Source organism: Carettochelys insculpta, chromosome 2 (genome assembly GCF_033958435.1).
Source record: "Carettochelys insculpta isolate YL-2023 chromosome 2, ASM3395843v1, whole genome shotgun sequence".
Lineage (NCBI taxonomy): Eukaryota > Metazoa > Chordata > Testudines > Carettochelyidae > Carettochelys > Carettochelys insculpta.
This window is the reverse complement of record NC_134138.1, coordinates 161,634,791-161,652,881: the sequence shown is the minus strand read 5'-3', so window position 1 is coordinate 161,652,881 and position 18,091 is coordinate 161,634,791. Positions and strand designations below refer to the sequence as shown.

At 40.7% G+C, this 18,091-nt stretch overlaps 1 protein-coding gene across 2 annotated transcripts in view; it reads left to right on the top strand.

Moving 5' to 3' along the window:
• The window catches only part of LOC142008718 (palmitoyltransferase ZDHHC11-like), a 76,432-nt gene extending 60,215 nt beyond the window's left edge, over positions 1–16,217 (top strand). For both annotated transcript variants that reach the window (XM_074985992.1, XM_074985993.1), the window contains 3 exons: positions 3,613–3,721; positions 9,707–9,794; positions 14,596–16,217. In XM_074985992.1, the coding sequence (XP_074842093.1) occupies positions 3,613–3,721; positions 9,707–9,794; positions 14,596–14,912 (514 nt within the window). In that variant the 3' untranslated portion in view covers positions 14,913–16,217. The remainder of the gene's footprint in view (positions 1–3,612; positions 3,722–9,706; positions 9,795–14,595) is intronic.
• Positions 16,218–18,091: the final 1,874 nt, after the last annotated feature.

Genomic DNA, 18,091 nt, shown 5'->3' with positions numbered 1-18,091 from the left:
AAATCTCATTTCCCTTCTGTATGCCATTAAACAACACTTGTTTTAGAGCTGTGCAATATGCTGCAAAAAAATCAATCAGAATCTGGAATCTTATTGGATTTTAAATTCTTATTTACAACGTCAGCGCTTTCTGCAGCAATTTGCCTATCAAGAGCTGGCACCTCATCTCAGAGAGCTTAATTTAAAAAAAAAAAGGGGGGGGAGAGAAATTCTAGAATCAAAGTTATTAATTCATTTATTTGTGCCACTGGTCCAGACTGTTGCTGAGTAAGGATAATTATGCCCATGGTCTCCAGCAGTATAACTCCTGTTGGTTTGATTTAACTCTCCAATAAGCTCCAACAAAATCTAAAGAAGCATTGTTAGGGGGTGAAATAACAGCAGTACTTTGAACAATTACTGTTTTAGCTGCTTGCAAAAGATAAAATAGGCTATTAACAATGTGAATTATACAACAGCCTGGTGTTCAGAAGTGTGTGCAGAAACATGCTCTGTAATTAGGCATGTGTAACTCTTTCGTCACTGATGTCAATAGCCAAATTAACTGCTATTTTAAAGTTTTGCTTTTAAGGCATTTCTTTGTCTTAAGGCTTGGAAAGTATGTATGAAAATCCAAACATTGTGTCCTGACTGCCTTTGAACTGTTAATTGACTCAAGCTATAGCTAAGCAACAGAGAATAACACTAAATGAAAATGGCACTTTTATAATGTTAACTGTGATGTAATGTTCTCCTGCAGCAATAGTACATGTAAGAGCAGAATGCTATGAAACCAGGTATTCCCGTAGCACATTCTATCTCACTGGGATTTAAACCAACCTTGATCTTTTCCACTAAACTATTGGTTCCCAGGTTTCATAGGAATGCTTTTTCATAGGCTTTTGAAAACATTACAAAGTTAGGGCTTGTCTACACTTGTCCCCGACTTCGAAGGGGACATGTTAATCAGGGTGATGGGAGATTACTAATGAAGTGCTGGGGTGAATATGCAGCTCTTCATTAGGCTTATTCTCCCCCAAACTTTGAAGTGTCTAACTTCGAAGTGCTGGCATGTATGTAGCTGCGGGCACTTCGAAGTGCCTTTACTCCCCAAGGGAGTATGTCTTTGACACTCTGAAGCTGCTGCAGGGGAGAATTAGCCTAATTCAGTGCTGCATATTCACCGCAGCACTTCATTAGTAATCTCCCATCACCCTGATGAACATGCCCCCTTTGAAGTTGGGGGCAAGTGTAGACTCAGCCGAAGTTATCCTTGTTAATTCAGGAAAGTATTGTGTAACTTAAAACGAATTGAATGAATAGAACATCACTGCTAAAATAACACAAATTTGCACCCTCATGAACAATGCAATACAGTGGAGGTCAGTGCCAAGAGCTGGTGTAAATTAGCATCACTCCATAGACTTAATGAACCCGTGCCAGTTTACACCAGGATGTGGCCCTCTATGCAAGGAAAATCTTATTTTGTTCACACTTACTAATTCTAATTTTAAAATTACTTTAAAGTTATTTAATTGCAACAGGCTTTGCTTGGTTTTATTCTTGACAAAATTTTTTCCCTCCTCGTCTGTTACATGGAATTTTTTTTCACAAAGTTTCATTTCTCATTATGGTTGCTTAAGTTGATGATTCTAATCTTGCTTTAAATGAATAGTGTCTTCTTGGCATAGCTCATAAATCGATAATTGTCAACAAGGTTGATGATTTGGCTTTCTGTTCCTTTTTTATTGTATCAATAATAAATTAGTACTAAATTTAGTAAATAAGGTCTATTTTTAAAATGAGAGCCTGCATTTCCTTGTTTTGCTTGCGAAGGCAAATGTAAAAGTTTTATTAACAGCAGTTTTATTTGTTAGAAAATTCCAGTGAAGCAGACCTGAAGCTAAGGAAATATAAGAGAACAACAGGAACAACAAAAAAGAATTAAGTAATAACCAGAGGGCATATTAGGAAGAAATATTAAATTATTGCAGAGGGAACTAGCTAGCCATGCTCATCAATAAGACTTATTTATGATTGATAAAACACATTTTAAAAAGCTGCAAAAATGGAATTTTACAAATATGTGCCCTAATTCAGATATAAGCATCTTAGTGGTATGAAGAATTCTTTTCTGGAAGAGAGGCATATGTTAACTGATCCCCTAATGAAACCACTGGCTTAAAGAAAGGTTACTTCCTGTAGAGAAATCCACAGTCAAGGAAGTACAGAGACCATACTTCTAACTATACTTATCAAATTACGTTATATTAAACTATCTCTGATGGGGGAAGTGTGTTTTGCAGTTGGAGAACTGCAGAGATTTTTGCTGACATTAATAAGATGTGGTACTGCACAGATTGTCTCACAATCCACAATTCTGCCAGATTCTGTTCTGCATCACTACTCCCAGTAAGATAGGGATTTTAGCTTTCCACTAAATGGCTGGCAGAATATCTCTGTGATAAGGCCAGCAGTGGATACTGTGCATGTGATGGTATCAGCATGTCACAATGTGCTAAAAACTGTTAGCGGGAGAGTGATCCTCTGCACAAATCACTAGATCAGGAGTCAGGACTTCTGGGTTCTCCCTCTGGCTTTGTAAGCTTGAACTATTCAATTTTTCTGTCCCCATATACCAGTTTGTAAAGTGGATGTAATGCTTCCGTAAGGTGTTAGGAAACTTAATGAGTGTGTAGGCAAAGAACATAAAGACCAGTTGACAAAAGATGCTGTTGAAGTGCAAAGCAGCCAGATTTTTTAAACAGATTCTGCCTAAATTATCCAGGTACATAAATGGTCTGATTTTCAGAGTTAAACATTTACAATTCCTGGTGAGTTTAAGCAGAAGTATTAATATTTAGCCCTTCTAAAAATTAAACAACTTACAAGGGACCTTAAATATGGATTTTAGTGCCTAACTTTAGGAACCCAGTTGTAGAAATATTGGCCAGTGTGCTGTGTATTATTAGAATTTCCCCTCTTCTCTTCGATACATCTACTATCCAGTAGCTGTAAAAATTGTAATTTTAATTAGTGGCCTCATGCAGTGCTGCTCTGCTTTAAGCTTATCTTGTTCTTTCATATTTATAGCACGTGGTTTGTTTCCCCATGAAATTTCTTACCTTTTTAGAACCATTGAATCATATTGCCAGAGAGTGAAAATGGGGAAAAATCAAATGATTTGTTTTGTCATCATGACAAAGACCTTTCAGATTAGTCATTTCAGAAATTATAATTTAGTAAAAATATTTTGGAGTTTATGGGTTTAAAAGATGAAGTTAATTTATCTTAGCTTCGTTTTTTATGTCTGAGTATGAGCTCCTCTGGCTGATGGTGTCATGTTTTAAAAGGCATTTCTTCTTCCAGACTTGTTATATGTTATGCAACTCTGAAATACCACTGAAATTTCACTATAGATGCTGAGAACCATTTAGCTAAAAGTAGTAAATACCCAGAAGCTTGCACATAAGCCACTTTCCACAATAAGGGTTCCGTCTTCTAGGCCTGCATAGAAAGTCAATAGAAATATTGCCTGAGTGTAGCAACTGTGAAATCAGAGTGAAATGGAATTCATAATTGACTTTGTTTTAGCTGATTTCCTTATTTCCTCTTGCTTTTTTTTTTCTTTAGTGCTCTACGGCATCAGGAAACTGGACAGCTGTCCATTAAACATACAAGCATCTTATGTACTGAAGCATCTGATGTTGCTTCCTTTAACAGTTTGTCTCCTGGTCCAGAGGTAATGATGAGAGGCTTATTACATACAAGCAAAATGTTATATCTTAATTTATCAGCCACAAATCTTACTATCGGAATTCGAACCAGCTTAAAAAGATGGAGCAGATGGAAGTCATGTGGGAATAAAAGAGCAGGAGCACATTGTACTAATTTTTAGCACAGTTAGAATTATGAAAGTAGCACATAATCCAGTGCTGCTGACTTCACATTCAAATATTTCGAGCTGAACACAATACTTTTAATCACAGAGATGAAAACCAGTTAATAAAATTACTGGATTCTCCTTATGAAACCCTTAATCCCATTATCCTCTCTCATAATTGCATCAGAAGGGTTTTGGTGAAATTGGCAGTCACTGTAGCAATTCAGCAAAAAAAATCCTAATAAGCAGAGATGAACTAAATTATCCATAAATAACTTCATTAGCCAGTCAACCCTATGACCCAAACAGAGTAAAGTGAGTAATTATTTGCTCTGATTACATGCAAATTAAATGGTGAAGGTTACCTAACACTGTCCACCTTGCAGTCTCCATTTAGTAAGCCTTCTACTTAAACTGCAGGCTTTTATTTTAGGAATATTTTTATTTATAGCTCAATGTTTTAGATAGAGGGACTGAAGCTGAAAAATTGACATCTAACTGATCCCTCCATCATTTGGCCTTTTATCTAATGGCCTTTTATCTGGCAGAGTTCCCAGCCCTTTTCTCTCTGGCTGTGTCTACACGGCATTGTTATCTTGAAATACCAGCAGTCCGGATAATGGACGCGCTATTTACAAATAAAATCAAAATAGCAGGGGCGTTATTCCAGTTCTGGTAAACCCTTTTCCACAAGGAATAACACTTATTTTGATATCAATATTTTAAAATAGGCACTATTAAGACAATGACTAGCATTATTTCGAAATAAGCCATAATGGGCACAGGTGGCACTATTTTGAAATAGCGACATGGACCCAGCAATGCTACTTTGAAATAGCTGCGTGCTATTTCAAAATGCATTTTGTGTGTGAATCTGTTATTTTAAAATAGCTATTTTGAAATACACTGTCATGTAGACATAGGCTCTGACACCTCCCTCAACATGCTATAAAAATTCCAGGGCCCACCGTTGCTGGGGAAAGCAGAGAGGGGCTTGTGTATAGCTGTAGCTTGACTTCTATGTGCTGGGGTGGGGTGGGGGGTGCAGACAAGGGCCTGCTCTGCACAAGGCATCTGGGGAGCAAGTGCCACCTCTATCTCAACAGGCCACGCAGTGGGGACACAACCAAAAGCTATAACTTAAAGGAGAAACTCAATTCAAAAGTTTGAATACCACTCAGGTTGCAAGGAGGGAATAGATAGGACTTCTGTGCAGGCAAGGGGTAGCTCAGAGTGAAGGCAGCAGGTAGCTTGGGGCTGGGTACAGGCAGTGGATAGCTTAGGGCTGTGTGCAGGCAGGGTGCAGGGCAGTGGATAGCTTGGGGTGCAGGCAAGGGCTAGGTAGGGGCTGTGTGCTGAGCACAGAGAGCTTGTGGTGCAGAGGGAGTAGCTAGGGACTGTGTGTTTTGGAGGGCGCTCTCTGCTGGGACTGCTCCCTGAAAACTCTGCCATCCTGGAACCCTGTTCTCCGACCCAGGCAGGTCTGACTGGCTGCATGAGTAGTCAGAGGCGCTGGGAACTTAGGTGCAGCTGAAACCCCAGGCAACGCCAGCACATGGGGAAATGCCCCATCTGCCCACTCCATGGCACCATCAGCCAGAGGAGCAGCTGCCCCACACCACCTGGCTCTGGCTTCTAGCCTGTGACATGCCCAAAGGGTGGGGGCTGGGCAGGACTGTGGAAGAGGAGATGGGAGGAGGACTAAAGCAGCCCCAGGAACTGCTCTGCTCTAATGAAAGGCACTGCAGTTTAGGGGGCAGCATCCTTGTACCCCCAACTCTATCCAGGGGCTTGAGGCTTCTGTCCATGGGGAGAACCAGGGCTTAGGGTTAGTTGTGCACTGCTCATGGGTTTAGCTTGGTGGGGGGCAGCCTGGGGATCTTCAGGAAGTGGAGGGTGCTAGAGGCCCCCCTGCTGCTCCCAGCTTCAGTGTGGGTGGCGGGGGGAAGAAGCTGGGCTCCCAGCTTCTGACTCATGCCCCTGCTGGCTTTAGACTAGGGGAGCAGCCAGGGTTCCCAGCTGCTCTCCCTCAACACTGCCAAGGCTCAGGGAACTGAGTTTCAGCCTTGGGGCCCTGCAGCTCCCCTGAGAGTTCTCACTGACCTCTGGGGTGTCATGGGCCCCTGATTAAGAACTGCTAATCTAAATGATTTACCTGTGTGTGTGTGTGTGTGTGTGTGTGTGTGTAAGGAGCTTTGTCCTGTTTGCAGTATTAGTGTAATAACAAAGATTAGGAGAGCATTAATCTTCTAGAGCATGGGTGTCCAACCTTTTGGCTTGCCTGGGCCGCATTAAGTGAAGAGGAATTGTCTTGGGCCACATATAAAATATGCAATATAGTTAATGTATATAAATCACACAATAATGTTAAAAGTTTATGATCTTGTGGGGCTGCATTACTAGCTGTCCAGGGCCGCATGCGGCCCGTGGGCCGCAGGTTGGACACGCCTGTTCTAGAGTCTTAAACTGATGTATATTTTTCTGTGGATTATTTAAAGAAGATAAAGACTTATCTGAAGCCAAAGGGCTGGGGCTCTGCGTATTTTAGTTTGGGCAATACATTCAACAAAGCTTGTGTTACTTGGCTGCTTGTGAATACCTAGGGGACACTATGGCAGAATATCTCAATCTGTCCAGGAAGTTCTTCAGAAGATAAACAATGACCAACCTTATGCATCTGTGTTCTAAGATGTACAGCAGGCAGGAGCATTGCTTATAGGTCATTCTGAAAATACAGATGTGTCAGATACTGCCTGTGATCTTTCGGTACTATAAATTCTCTCAGTGGCATCTCCTTGCAGCACAGCTGGCTGCCCCTCCACTGGCAGGTAACAAATAAATTGGGTGTCAAGTTCCTTGTTCTGGTCTCTCCGGAAGGATGACAGGAACCATGATCTGTCAGGGATAGTCAGCAAAACCTACACTGCTTCAAAATATTGGAGCCGGTTGTGTGAGGGAACCAAGAGGCAGGTGTTGGCTGAGAAAGCATTAATGCAGAGGCAAAGGGAGAGATTGGGATACGTCCATATAGAGTTTCAATGAACAAGGATGAATATTTTGATCTGACACCTGAAACGAACCGGGAGACTGTGGAAGCACTTGAGGAAAGTGGAGAGATGAATTGGTGCTGCTTGGTACGTGAAGAATAAGAAAGCATCAGAAATCTCTGTGGTGGAGTTTGGAGAGCTGGGACTTGGGTAGGTCATGGATAATGGAGTGCAGTAGTTATGTCAGTGGCATGGATGAGGGTTTCAGCAGAGGTGGAACAGAGATAATGGCATAGATGGGCTTTTCTCCTGAGGTAGTGATCTGTTTTGAACCAGATATGTCAGTCATGCATTTAAGTAAATGCAAATTACTTCAACTAGAGTACAAAACAATTGTAACAAAGTGAACTCAGTTTGCACAGCAGTGGGGCCCTTATTCTAAAGAGCAGCAAGTCTGTTCCATTCCTACATTCATTCTCCGGCTGCAGCTAACAGGACTTTTAAGATCTGGAACAATCTGTAAAAGGAAAGAGAACATGGAGCAGCAGTCACTGCAGTGATGAGGCAGATTTTCAGAAGGGAGTTCAGAGTCAAGGATGATTCCAGAGTAACGGACCAGAAAGGTAAATGGCACATATGTGTTTTGCAAGACAGGAAAGGAGATTGATGGTGGTTGAGGGTACTCTTCTAGCCACAGAGAAGAATTGCTGTCTGTGAGTTGGTTAGCTTATGGAATTAGAAGCCTGGTACAGGCTTTAGAAAAAAACAGAAGTAATACACACTACACAAAGAGGCTGTTCTTCAGGGCTTATTCTAGGCCTCTAATCCTCACACAACAGCAAACGCTTGACAGTACCGGGAAATCATAAAACATCTTACCTATGCAAGCATTACTGACTGGACATCATCTTTGAGATACTGGTTGCACAAAACAAAAATTGTGACAGAAAAGTAAACATGATCTCATGAGACCCCAGAAGTTTCAATAGCAAAGGACTGTCAGTGAGTGGCCACAAGAAAACACTCTAACCTGTAGCGGAGTGGATAGTAAGGTGGAAAATACGCAAAACTCTCCTCGTCTTTCTTGGCTCACTTTTCTTTGGTCTTCATCAAATAATGGCAAATTGTATGGCTCCCTCCTACAGAGGGTGAAATTGACAAATTTAGTGTTTCCCTGGGGCCTGCAGCTATTCTTACATTCACATTAACCTTTGAGAATTGCTGCGTGCAACCTAACATTATTTTAGATTATGGATGGCTACGTCCAAAGTGTGCTACACACTTTCAGGCGAAGACACAATCACTGCCCTAAGAGTTTATAATCTGGTATGTTAATTTATACATAGTTTCAAATTTTGCCTTTATCAGACGCTAATGTTATTGAAGAGAAGTGGAAAGGGAGAAAGGATAAGCAAACAGTCTGTTCGTTGTCACAACAAATCTACTGTAGGTAGTCCCTTTCCCCAATTAAACAAACATAAAGTGTTCCAGACTTTGCTATAAAAGAACTGTTCATTGTTCACTAATTTATTCACAGCGCTTTATTTTTGCAGCCACACGTTTTTCTGACGACTGTTCAGATAAGGAAAGGTAGAAGTCTGTGGACAGCTCTTTATTGGAAATATGTGAAGATTAAAAAATTACAAAGTATTACAGCAAAAGTGGTAACCATGCAAGTAATACTATCACTTAATTCTGAGTATGACAGTTCTGATATTTTTAAAAAAAACTTTGCATAGATAAACATCCCATATATTAATAGAACATGAAAAATCCACTCATTTGCTTGCCACACCTTTCTCCAGAACTTAATTTTCATAACCATAAGGACCTTTTAAAAATGAAAACAATTCTCCAAATATCATCTGCACACAGCAAAGGTAACGTTGCTCACAAGCAGCTTCAAGGTATCTGCTGGTGCTCATAGTTCTGTAGGCAGCAACTGCATGAAGCTGAGAAGACATTGGGCAGTTTCACTTCTGCTACTCAGATTCTTGTGGGCAAGAGTGTCAAAACTGGAGAATCATGTGGACCTCCTACTGCTTCTGGAAATAGCCCTGGCTAGTTGTGAAGGCTGACACTGGTGATATTCTTGAGAGGTGACAATACTAACAGTGGAAGGCAGTCCGCAGTATAGTGGAGAGCTTTCCACATAGCCTCTCGCAGCAGCCCAACAGGGATGGGACAGGATTAGACCTTTATATTACTAATGAGAACCTCTGACATTATGTTCGTTAGGCTGTTAGAAGGAGATCTAAAAGCCCAGGCTGTGATGTCTACTGGCTATTTTTAGTGCAGTTGCCTGAATCCTACAGGCCCACATCTGTCGTCTTGGGTTCTGAAACTCGCTGCTGCTTGCTGTATCCTAAAAAGCTGATCAGACACTACTGAATCCAGTAACTTAACGGGGAGCAAAATTGGTCCCTAACTGCCAAGGGCTCCAATGAAATTTTCCTGTTGAGCAAATTATTTTATAATTATCTACAGCAGTTGCTCACTGGGTCTTCATGTACAACACTAAGTATTGGTCACTCTCAGAGAGGAATTCCCATAGTAGACCCAACCAGTGGTCCAACTAGCCAAATACCCTGTGCTCTTATTTAATTAATGTGCTCTAACTTGTGGAGATCACCATTGTGCAAAAAAGTAGTGTTAGTGGGCATACTGGGTAAAAGGTCAATTTAAAATTTAAGTCAAGGTGACTCCTATTTTTGCACACTCAGTGAATCTCTTGAAAAACTTCTGAGAGGGGAGTGGAGGAGAGAACAGTGGCGTGCCATATTGGCATTTGACTCAGCCCACCTGACCTGGCAGCCTCTAGTTGGAATTAATTTACAAATGTTGATTATTTTTGTAGAATGTGCCAAAAACTACTAAAGAAACGCTGTGTGAGAATATGCATCAGAACAAGGAAGTAAGTGATACAGAAATGGCAGACTTTGGAGGTAAGACCTCCCTCACATTGATTTTAATTATAGAACAGTTACTGCACAGGCTTTTCCCCTAAGGTCTAAGTATTCATTTACCCCAATCTTAAGCAGGATATACACTGACAACATAAAAAATGTATGCATATACATACTGTATCCTTACATTATATTCTGATCACAGTTACCCATTACAATCATTGCTGAGGAACCTGCTAGCATCTCTATAGTTAATTATCGGTCAGGGTCTGTGAACATTTTTTTTAAAAACAAACCAAGTTTTCAGCTTGTATAACTTGGCCATAATATTTTCTGCAAGGTACCACCTTTCTTATACGGCTTAGTCAAGAAGGATTTTTTCTTCGTAGAAACTCCATTATTGTAATAACGTCAGAGTAAATTGGATATTGACTTGGCCAATAGATTTTCAGTGACAGTCCCTGCACAATGCATTCATTTGTAATATGTATTTAAATCATCACTACACGCTACTTGCTGTGTTGCACTAATAACAGTGAGAATTATGAGTGTGTAGCAAAGCTCATATCAAAAAATCTGCATTATAAGATTTGTTATGAAAATAATTCTAAAGTGGTGTAATTTTATCAAACATTTTGATTCTGAAAATTAAAAATTTATATTTGATTATATTTCTATCACAGCTCAGTTTTACCATTGTAAACAGAACAACTTTTTTTTTCCAAAACACAGTGGAGAAATAAACACTAAATTAGACACATACATTTTAAGATCAGAAGAGAACATCATTATCATCTAGTCTGATCTCTGGCACATTGCAGACCACAGAAGCTCACCTAGCCACTCCTGTAATAGACCCCCAATCTCTGGCTGAGTTACTAAAGTCCTCAAATCACGATTTAAAGACCTCAGGGTACAGACAATCCACCATTAACTTTAGTTCAAACCAACAAATGATTGATGCTCCATTCTGCAGAGAGGTGAAAATCCTCCAGGATCTCTGCCAATCTGACCTGATGGAAAATTGATTCCAAATATGGTGATCAGTGAGATCCTGAGTGTGTAGGCAAGATCCACCAGCTGGACACTTGGGGAAAAAAATTAATGTACTAACTCAGAGCTCTTTCCATCTTGAGTCCCATTCCCAGCTAACAGAGATATCTGCTGCAAGTCGTTGCAGATGGGCCACATATCAATATAGGCAGCCTTCTCATCCCTCCCTTCCCCCCAGAAAACTTACTACACTCCATCTTTAAACCTGTTAGATTCCCCTGCTCCTCAGCCCCCTACGGAAGGCTGTTCCAGAACTTCACTCCTCCATAACCTTCATCTAATTTCCAGTCTAACCTGGCTGCTGGCCAATTTGTCTGCATTTGCTCTTGTACCAACATGAACCCTTAACTTAAATAACTCCCTGGTATTGAGCCCTCTGACCTATAGAGAACAATCACATTTCCTCTTATCCTTCATTTGGGTATAATAAACAAGCCAAACTCCTTGAGTCCTGTCATGTAAGGTGGGGTTTTCCAGTCCTCTGATTATCCTAGTAGCCTCTCCTTGCACCTGTTTCAAGTTGAATTCAACTTCCTTAAACATGGGTGACCAGAGCTGCACACAGTATTCCAGATGAGGTCTCACCAGTGCCCTTGTATAATGGTACTTACACTTCCCTTTCTCCATTAGAAATACCTAGTCTGTTGCATCCTATGATTGAATTAGCCTTTTTTCATGGCTGCATCACACTGGTGGCACATAGTTATCCTGTGATTTCTCAATCCCCAGCTTAAAATGTGTGCTGTTAGTCCCTAAGTGCACTTTGCACTCTACAACTTTATCCCATTTGTATTATTCCAGTTTTCAAAGTTGTCCAAGTTCTGTTACATAGTCCAGTCCTCCTTCCTGTTGGCAGTATTCCCCTACTTTGTGTCATCTGCAAATTCTGTTAGTGCACTCCCACATTTTGTGCCAAAGTCACTAAAGAAAATGTTGAATAAGATTGGTCACAAGACTGATCCCTAAGGAGCTCCACTAGCAACCTCCTTTCAGCCTGACAATTCACCTAGCAGTCTGACCTCCTGTCTCCCCTTTTACCAGTTCCTTATCCACCTTTCTGTTCTCGTATAAATCCCCATCTTCTCTAATTGAGCTAATAATTTCACATGTGGAACTGTATCAGATGCCTTACTGAAACCCAATTTGTTCTAAGACCTTGCATACCACTGAGGTCGACCTGAGAGCGCTATAGTTTTCTAGATCACCTTTTTTCCTTTTCTTAAAAGGTATTATATTAGCGATGCTTTAGTCACTGGGTATAATCCTTGAATTCACAAATTCATTAAAAAAATCTTACTGTTGGGCTTGCAACTTCATGAGCCCATTCCTTTAATATTGTGGGGTGGACATTATCATCTCGTTTCCTCCTCCACCCCCACTACTTCCGATTGTTCCTATTACCCTGTTTAAGAAAGACTTTGATCTTGGGCTGTAGTAATTTCTACTTCCTCACTCTCATTCCATTAGCCACCCTCCTACTCCCCTGAGCTCTTCGTTACCCTTATTAAAAACAGTCTACATCCCATCCTCAGCACTAAGCAGTATCTCTTCTTTCCTTGTTTTCTTCTTATTAATATGGCTAAAGAATCTTTTACTACTGATTTTTACTTTCCTTTGCAAGGTCCTATGTTGCTTGGATTTTGGTGGTGCTCACTTTAGCTCTCCACTTTCTGATCTTTAAGAGGTAGCTTTCCTTGTTGGCCTATCCCATCTTCCATTCCTTGTAGCCTTTTTGCTTTCTCTTAACCCATTTGGCATGCTTGTTCATTCTGTTTGGTCTGCAACCTTTCCTGTGTGTATTTTCCCCTTGCTTGTGATGCAGGCTTCATACAGGTTCTGCAGCACTGACCTGGAGTAATTCCAAGCCTCTTCCACATTCAGATCCTGTGCATTTCCCTTGTTACTTAGCTTAAATTTTACAAATTGCCCTTTTGAGATCAAGGACCCTAACTGCTGACCTATTTTTGTTTCTTTCCATTTAGTTTAAACTGAATTACATGTGATTATTTGAAACAATCAGTTATTCCATGAGGTCCTAGCAAATTATTTATATTAAATCTAAAATACTGTTTTGGTGACTTTTTGGTAAAGAAATCTGTAAGGTATCAAATCCAGGAATATTTGGGCCCTACCATTCTTAGCAAAACTTTGTTCTCTAATCTATATCTGGGAAGTAAGTCACTCATAATCACAGGATTCCCAGTTGTATTTCTTTCATTAAAGATATTAAAGGTCATTATCCATATCCCAGATTGGATCCTGGGGAACTGTAGCATACTCCAAACACTATCATACTGGAGCCTCTTCTATTTTTCTTTTCCAAGACAATTTTACCCTAATGGATACCACTTCATCCATTCCATCATTTCTAATTCTTTTCAGCCTACCTTGTCACTGATATACAATGCTGTTGCTACACATTTACCTTTATGTCTGCCTTTCCTGAACAGCACATGCCAAGCCATACATGGTTGTACTCTAATCATGAATGCTATTCTACCATATTTCTGTTATGTCTATAATATCTGGTTTTACTGCACCAGTAATTCTAGTTCCTACATTTTGTTACCCAGGCTCCTTGTATTGGTGTCTTAGTGTTTTTCTACTTGGTTTCATCCAGATTCCCTGCCCCAGTTAGGTACATTCTTCTGCCAGTGTCGTCTACCTGACAGTCCCAATTCCACTGTCTTTCCTCTTGATATCTGTTCTCCTGCCCTCTGTCATTTGTTTCTCAATTGCTGTATCCTCTCTTTAATTATCCTTCCACTCAATGTTAAAATCAGATGTGAAGATTACATGTACATCTCCTAGCAGTCTCTCCTGAGATCCTAATTTAAAGGTCTTTCAATCAGTTGTGCCAACTTCCACCCCAGAAGTCCATTTCCTTCCCTACTCAGGTGGAGCCCATCCCATGAGATCTCTCCTCTGTCTATGAATGTGTCCCAGTGATTGAGGATATCAAAGCCCTCCTTATAGCTCCACTTCCTTTAGGTATCTGTTGATCATTATAATTCTGTCTGACCTTCATTCTCCTTCTCTAGGAACAGGTAGATTCCCACTGAAGATCACTTGAGCCTCCATTTCTTTCAATGTCTTCCCCAGCTTGGCATAGTCTCCACTGATGTGTTCCAGTGAGAAACAGTGGATTTTTTCCTGCTTGAGCTAGGAACCTCTTCAACCTCAGGTCCACATGCCATGTCTTAACTCCCTGTAGACAGCACACCCTTCTGTTCTTCAGATCAGCTCTGGTGACAGGCCTCTCTGTTCTTGGTAGGCAGTCCTCAGGCATGTAGGCCTGCCTTCTCCTAGCATAGTTCTTCGACTTTCCTCTTTGTTTTTTCTGGCTCCAAGTCCTCTTGTCTTTTATTGTCACATGCAATCTTATGCAACTCATCCTCTGTCCTTCTGTGACTCTGAACTCTGGCTGTCTCCATTGACTCTTCCCCTGTTAAATAAGTCACACAGTATTTTAATATAATGTTCTGAAAAGAGCTACAGGAGACAATTGAAGAGTCACCTGCACCAAACAAGCCACAGTCTGAGTGTCACTAGATCAGATTACCTTACATTGAAATGCTGTTAGATTTTTCTTGTGACACTCTAACTAAAACAGAATGAAGATATTCTTCACTTCTGACTGTGTATTTTGTTCTGCTTTTTAAATTAAAATGTAAAAAGTTAAGTAAAAATTAAATCACTGCTATTTGATGTCAGGGACTGAATCTCACTTTTGAAAGCTAGCCCACAGAGCCCTTTAAACACTCATTTTCACTTTGCTTCCAAGCAGACTTACAGTCTAACTGCAACCAGTCATTAGAAGAATCTCACTGGGAAAGACGTGGCTCCATGACGCAGAGGCCATCTCTGCAAAATCTCCAGGAGGAATCTACGAGGAACAGCACTCTTCTAATGTGTTCTGTGAATGCAAACAGGTTGGCCGTTTCTGGCCAAGTACTGAGTCCCCCTGAAAGTGGCAGGCTGGGTGCTTTTTTAGAGGAACCTGCCAGTCATGTCAATAGGACAGCACTGGTGAAAGAGGGCATTGAAATGACACAAAGTGGCTCCTCAGAGCCAATTTTGACACAAAGTTCCCTTGCCGTTTGATGCATCACATCTTCCACTCTGAGAAACAGCAGTAGCACAATATACCGAAGGCAGACTGCTCCAAGAACTATTCAAGATTCTAATATGAAGACTTCAGCAACTGGAATCTTTTTCAGATTGGGAAGTAGCCAAAAGTACAGCTTTAGAAAGGCGGACATGATGGCCTTCAGGAAAGCAGACTTGTGAGAGATGAACAGGCTTGATACACAGTCTCTTCACATAGTGTCTATCACAATATCGTCTGGGGAGTGGCTGAATTCCTCATTCTATGCCGTCTGTTTAAGGAGTACTAAAGAAGCAGCAGAAGAGGTGTAGCCACTTGAGGACCAAGGTGGAATAGCTACATATGGTTATTGGTTATTTAGCTCTGCTGCCCCCTGTTCAGAGTCACCCTGTCTTCCTGCCTGCACTCTTCACATGAGTGATCATTTCCTACTTCCGGTCCCTACCCCATCATCCACTGGTCGCAACAACAGGTGGGTGGCCACTGAGGCTAAGAGAGGACTTTGCAGCATGGTGATCATAGCAGCTCTTTCTGAATAAGTAGCCAAAGGGCAATAGCAGCTGGGCATTGAGAATCAGACTGTTCACCTGCTGAAGTGACCCTAACTGAAGCAGCAAGGAACACTTTGAAGAGGACGTGAGAGAGCAGCAGACAAAAGAGGGGGATGGGTTTGGGGGGATAGGATGAGTTAAGGCAGACAGGGTGGATGATCATCCTTTGGGAAATGTGACAGGCCGTCAAGATACTAGAAGTCTGTTATTGAGAAGCACCTTTCAAACAACTTTAAAGATGATAACTTGTTTTTCAAAATTACGGGTATAAATTGCCAAAAGTCCAGTTAGACACATTTGCCCCAGGCTAGCCTCTATCCCAAAAAACCAGTTTTTGGAAGAAAATGGTGGAAGATCTTTGTACTTGTGTTTTGAACTATTTCAAACGGACTTGTTTTATTTATACAAAAAGTGATTTTTTTTCCTAATTTGTTTGTCATATTGAAACATTTTAATGAATTCTCAATTAGCATGGTTGTCTCTAAACTCCAGTTTTCCTTTTTAAGGTCAATCTTCATTCTGAAAATGTACATCTACCTATATTTTTCACAGGGAAAGGGGCATATTCTGAATTTTGCTGTATAGAGACAACATATACTTTATTTACACTGATGAGTTTTGCAGATTATTTAATTTTCATCGTTTGTGTGAGTTGAAGTGAATTGATCTAAAGGAAGAAGGCCCTCTAATAAATTTGATTTTTTCATATGAATTGTAAAAATATTTTAATGTTTAAACTTATTTTATTAAACCACATTCTTGTTACAGAAAGGGGGAATACAATTTTTAAATGTTGGTAATATCTAAAATACTAGACAAGTCTGCCACAAACACATTAGTGCAAAGTGTAATCTAACTGTTCCATGACTGTTCTGCAGCCATTTCACTAAGTGGATAGAGCAAAACCCGGGCACGGGGTGAGATTCAGGAAATCAGGGTTCTCTTTCCAGTTACATCAGTGGTCTGGTTGATGACCTTGGGCAAGTCACTTCCTCTCTCTGTCAAACAGGGATAATGATTCTGGCCTGTGCGGCAAAGTGCATTGGGAGCTATTGATGAAACACGCCTCTAGAAGAGGTAGGCGTTCTTATTAGGCATACTTTGAAGACACACTTTGTGCTTGTCTTTAAAAAAATAAAAACAAAAGAAGTTGTAGAGTCACATATGGGTCAATTTCTTTAGAAGGTTGTTATGTGTTTTCTCAGATTTAATATTTTATTATGTACTTTTAGGATATTTTAGTCTTGATTTCAGAAGGATACATTAAAAACAGAAAATAACCACTAGTCAGACATCTGTGGCCTGTAACCACTCCCAGCACTTATTCTCAGAAACACTTTAAAAATGCTCTCTCAACTGTGAATTGCTTAAAATTGTCAACTCAAATGTGTGCACAGACACTGGAATAAAAAGGGAAATTTTCTGGCAAGTATTTTGTTCTCCTGAGCTATCAGACTAGATGGTCTGAAGCTGTACTGGCTTTCAATTGGATTCCAGGTGCAGCTCAGTGGGTTTTCTTAGTTTAATTCTGTATGGTGTGAATGAATATTGGTGGTTAGAGTTTATCTGTGTCCTTCTGAAGACAAGCTGGTTGACGGTATTGTTATTTTTACTACTGCAGGAACATAGTCAGAATCAGAACCACATTGGATTGTAAGTTGAGAGTCTTACATACTCACGTCTCCAGGAGATCAAGGTTTTAAAATAAATAATTGAAATAAAAAACAAGAAATAAGTTATTAAAGCAAAAGTATGGCTCATAGGCATGGGTTTCTTCCTCAGCCAGGGGGAGCTTACCCTTCCACTCTGCTCAGGCCCTGGCTTCACTCAGTGCCTTCCCCCAAGACCTTGCCCTGCCTCTTCCACTTCAGCTCTGCCACCCAATTTTTTGGGGAAGAAGGGTGCTTTTGAAATCAGGGTTTCCTTTCAAAGGAACCCCACCTACATGGTTAGTTTTCAATTCAAAAGCAGCACTTTCAACACTCCAGGTGGTGGCCATTATGTAAATGAGATGCTAAATATTCATATCAACACTTCATTAGCATTTCTGATCTGTGGCATTTACATACCCCTTCCGAAAGGGAGGGATAGTGTAGACGCAGCCAATGTGTATTGAAATAGCACTCAGCTATTTCAAAATAGCCCCTATTCCCTGTCTATCCAGCCCCTACTCTAAAATATCTATTTCAGAATGGCTATGTCTACACTAGCCCAAAACTTCGAAATGGCCATGCAGCAGATAGGAATAAGGGGATTTTGAAGTTGCCAGGGTCCTTTCGAAAAGGACCCCTGTTTGGACAAGCCGCGCGGCAGCGAGCCAAGGCAATTTCGAAGTGCTGCAGCTGCCGGCATGCTAATGAGGTGCTGAATATGTATTTCAGAGCTTCATTAGTAAACTTCAGAATGGCCATTTCAAAGTTTTGGGCTAGTGTAGACACAGCCAATAGGAGCTATTACTCGTAGAATGAGATCTACAGAACTCACAATAAGCACCCACTAATTTTTCCCAGTGGATGCACCATTCCTAGAGCATCGGTGGAGTCAGTGCCTATAGTATTAATATAACTTAGCTAGCCATATTGTCTGTCTTAGCCTTTCCAGTTGGTCTCTGTCTATGTGTAACA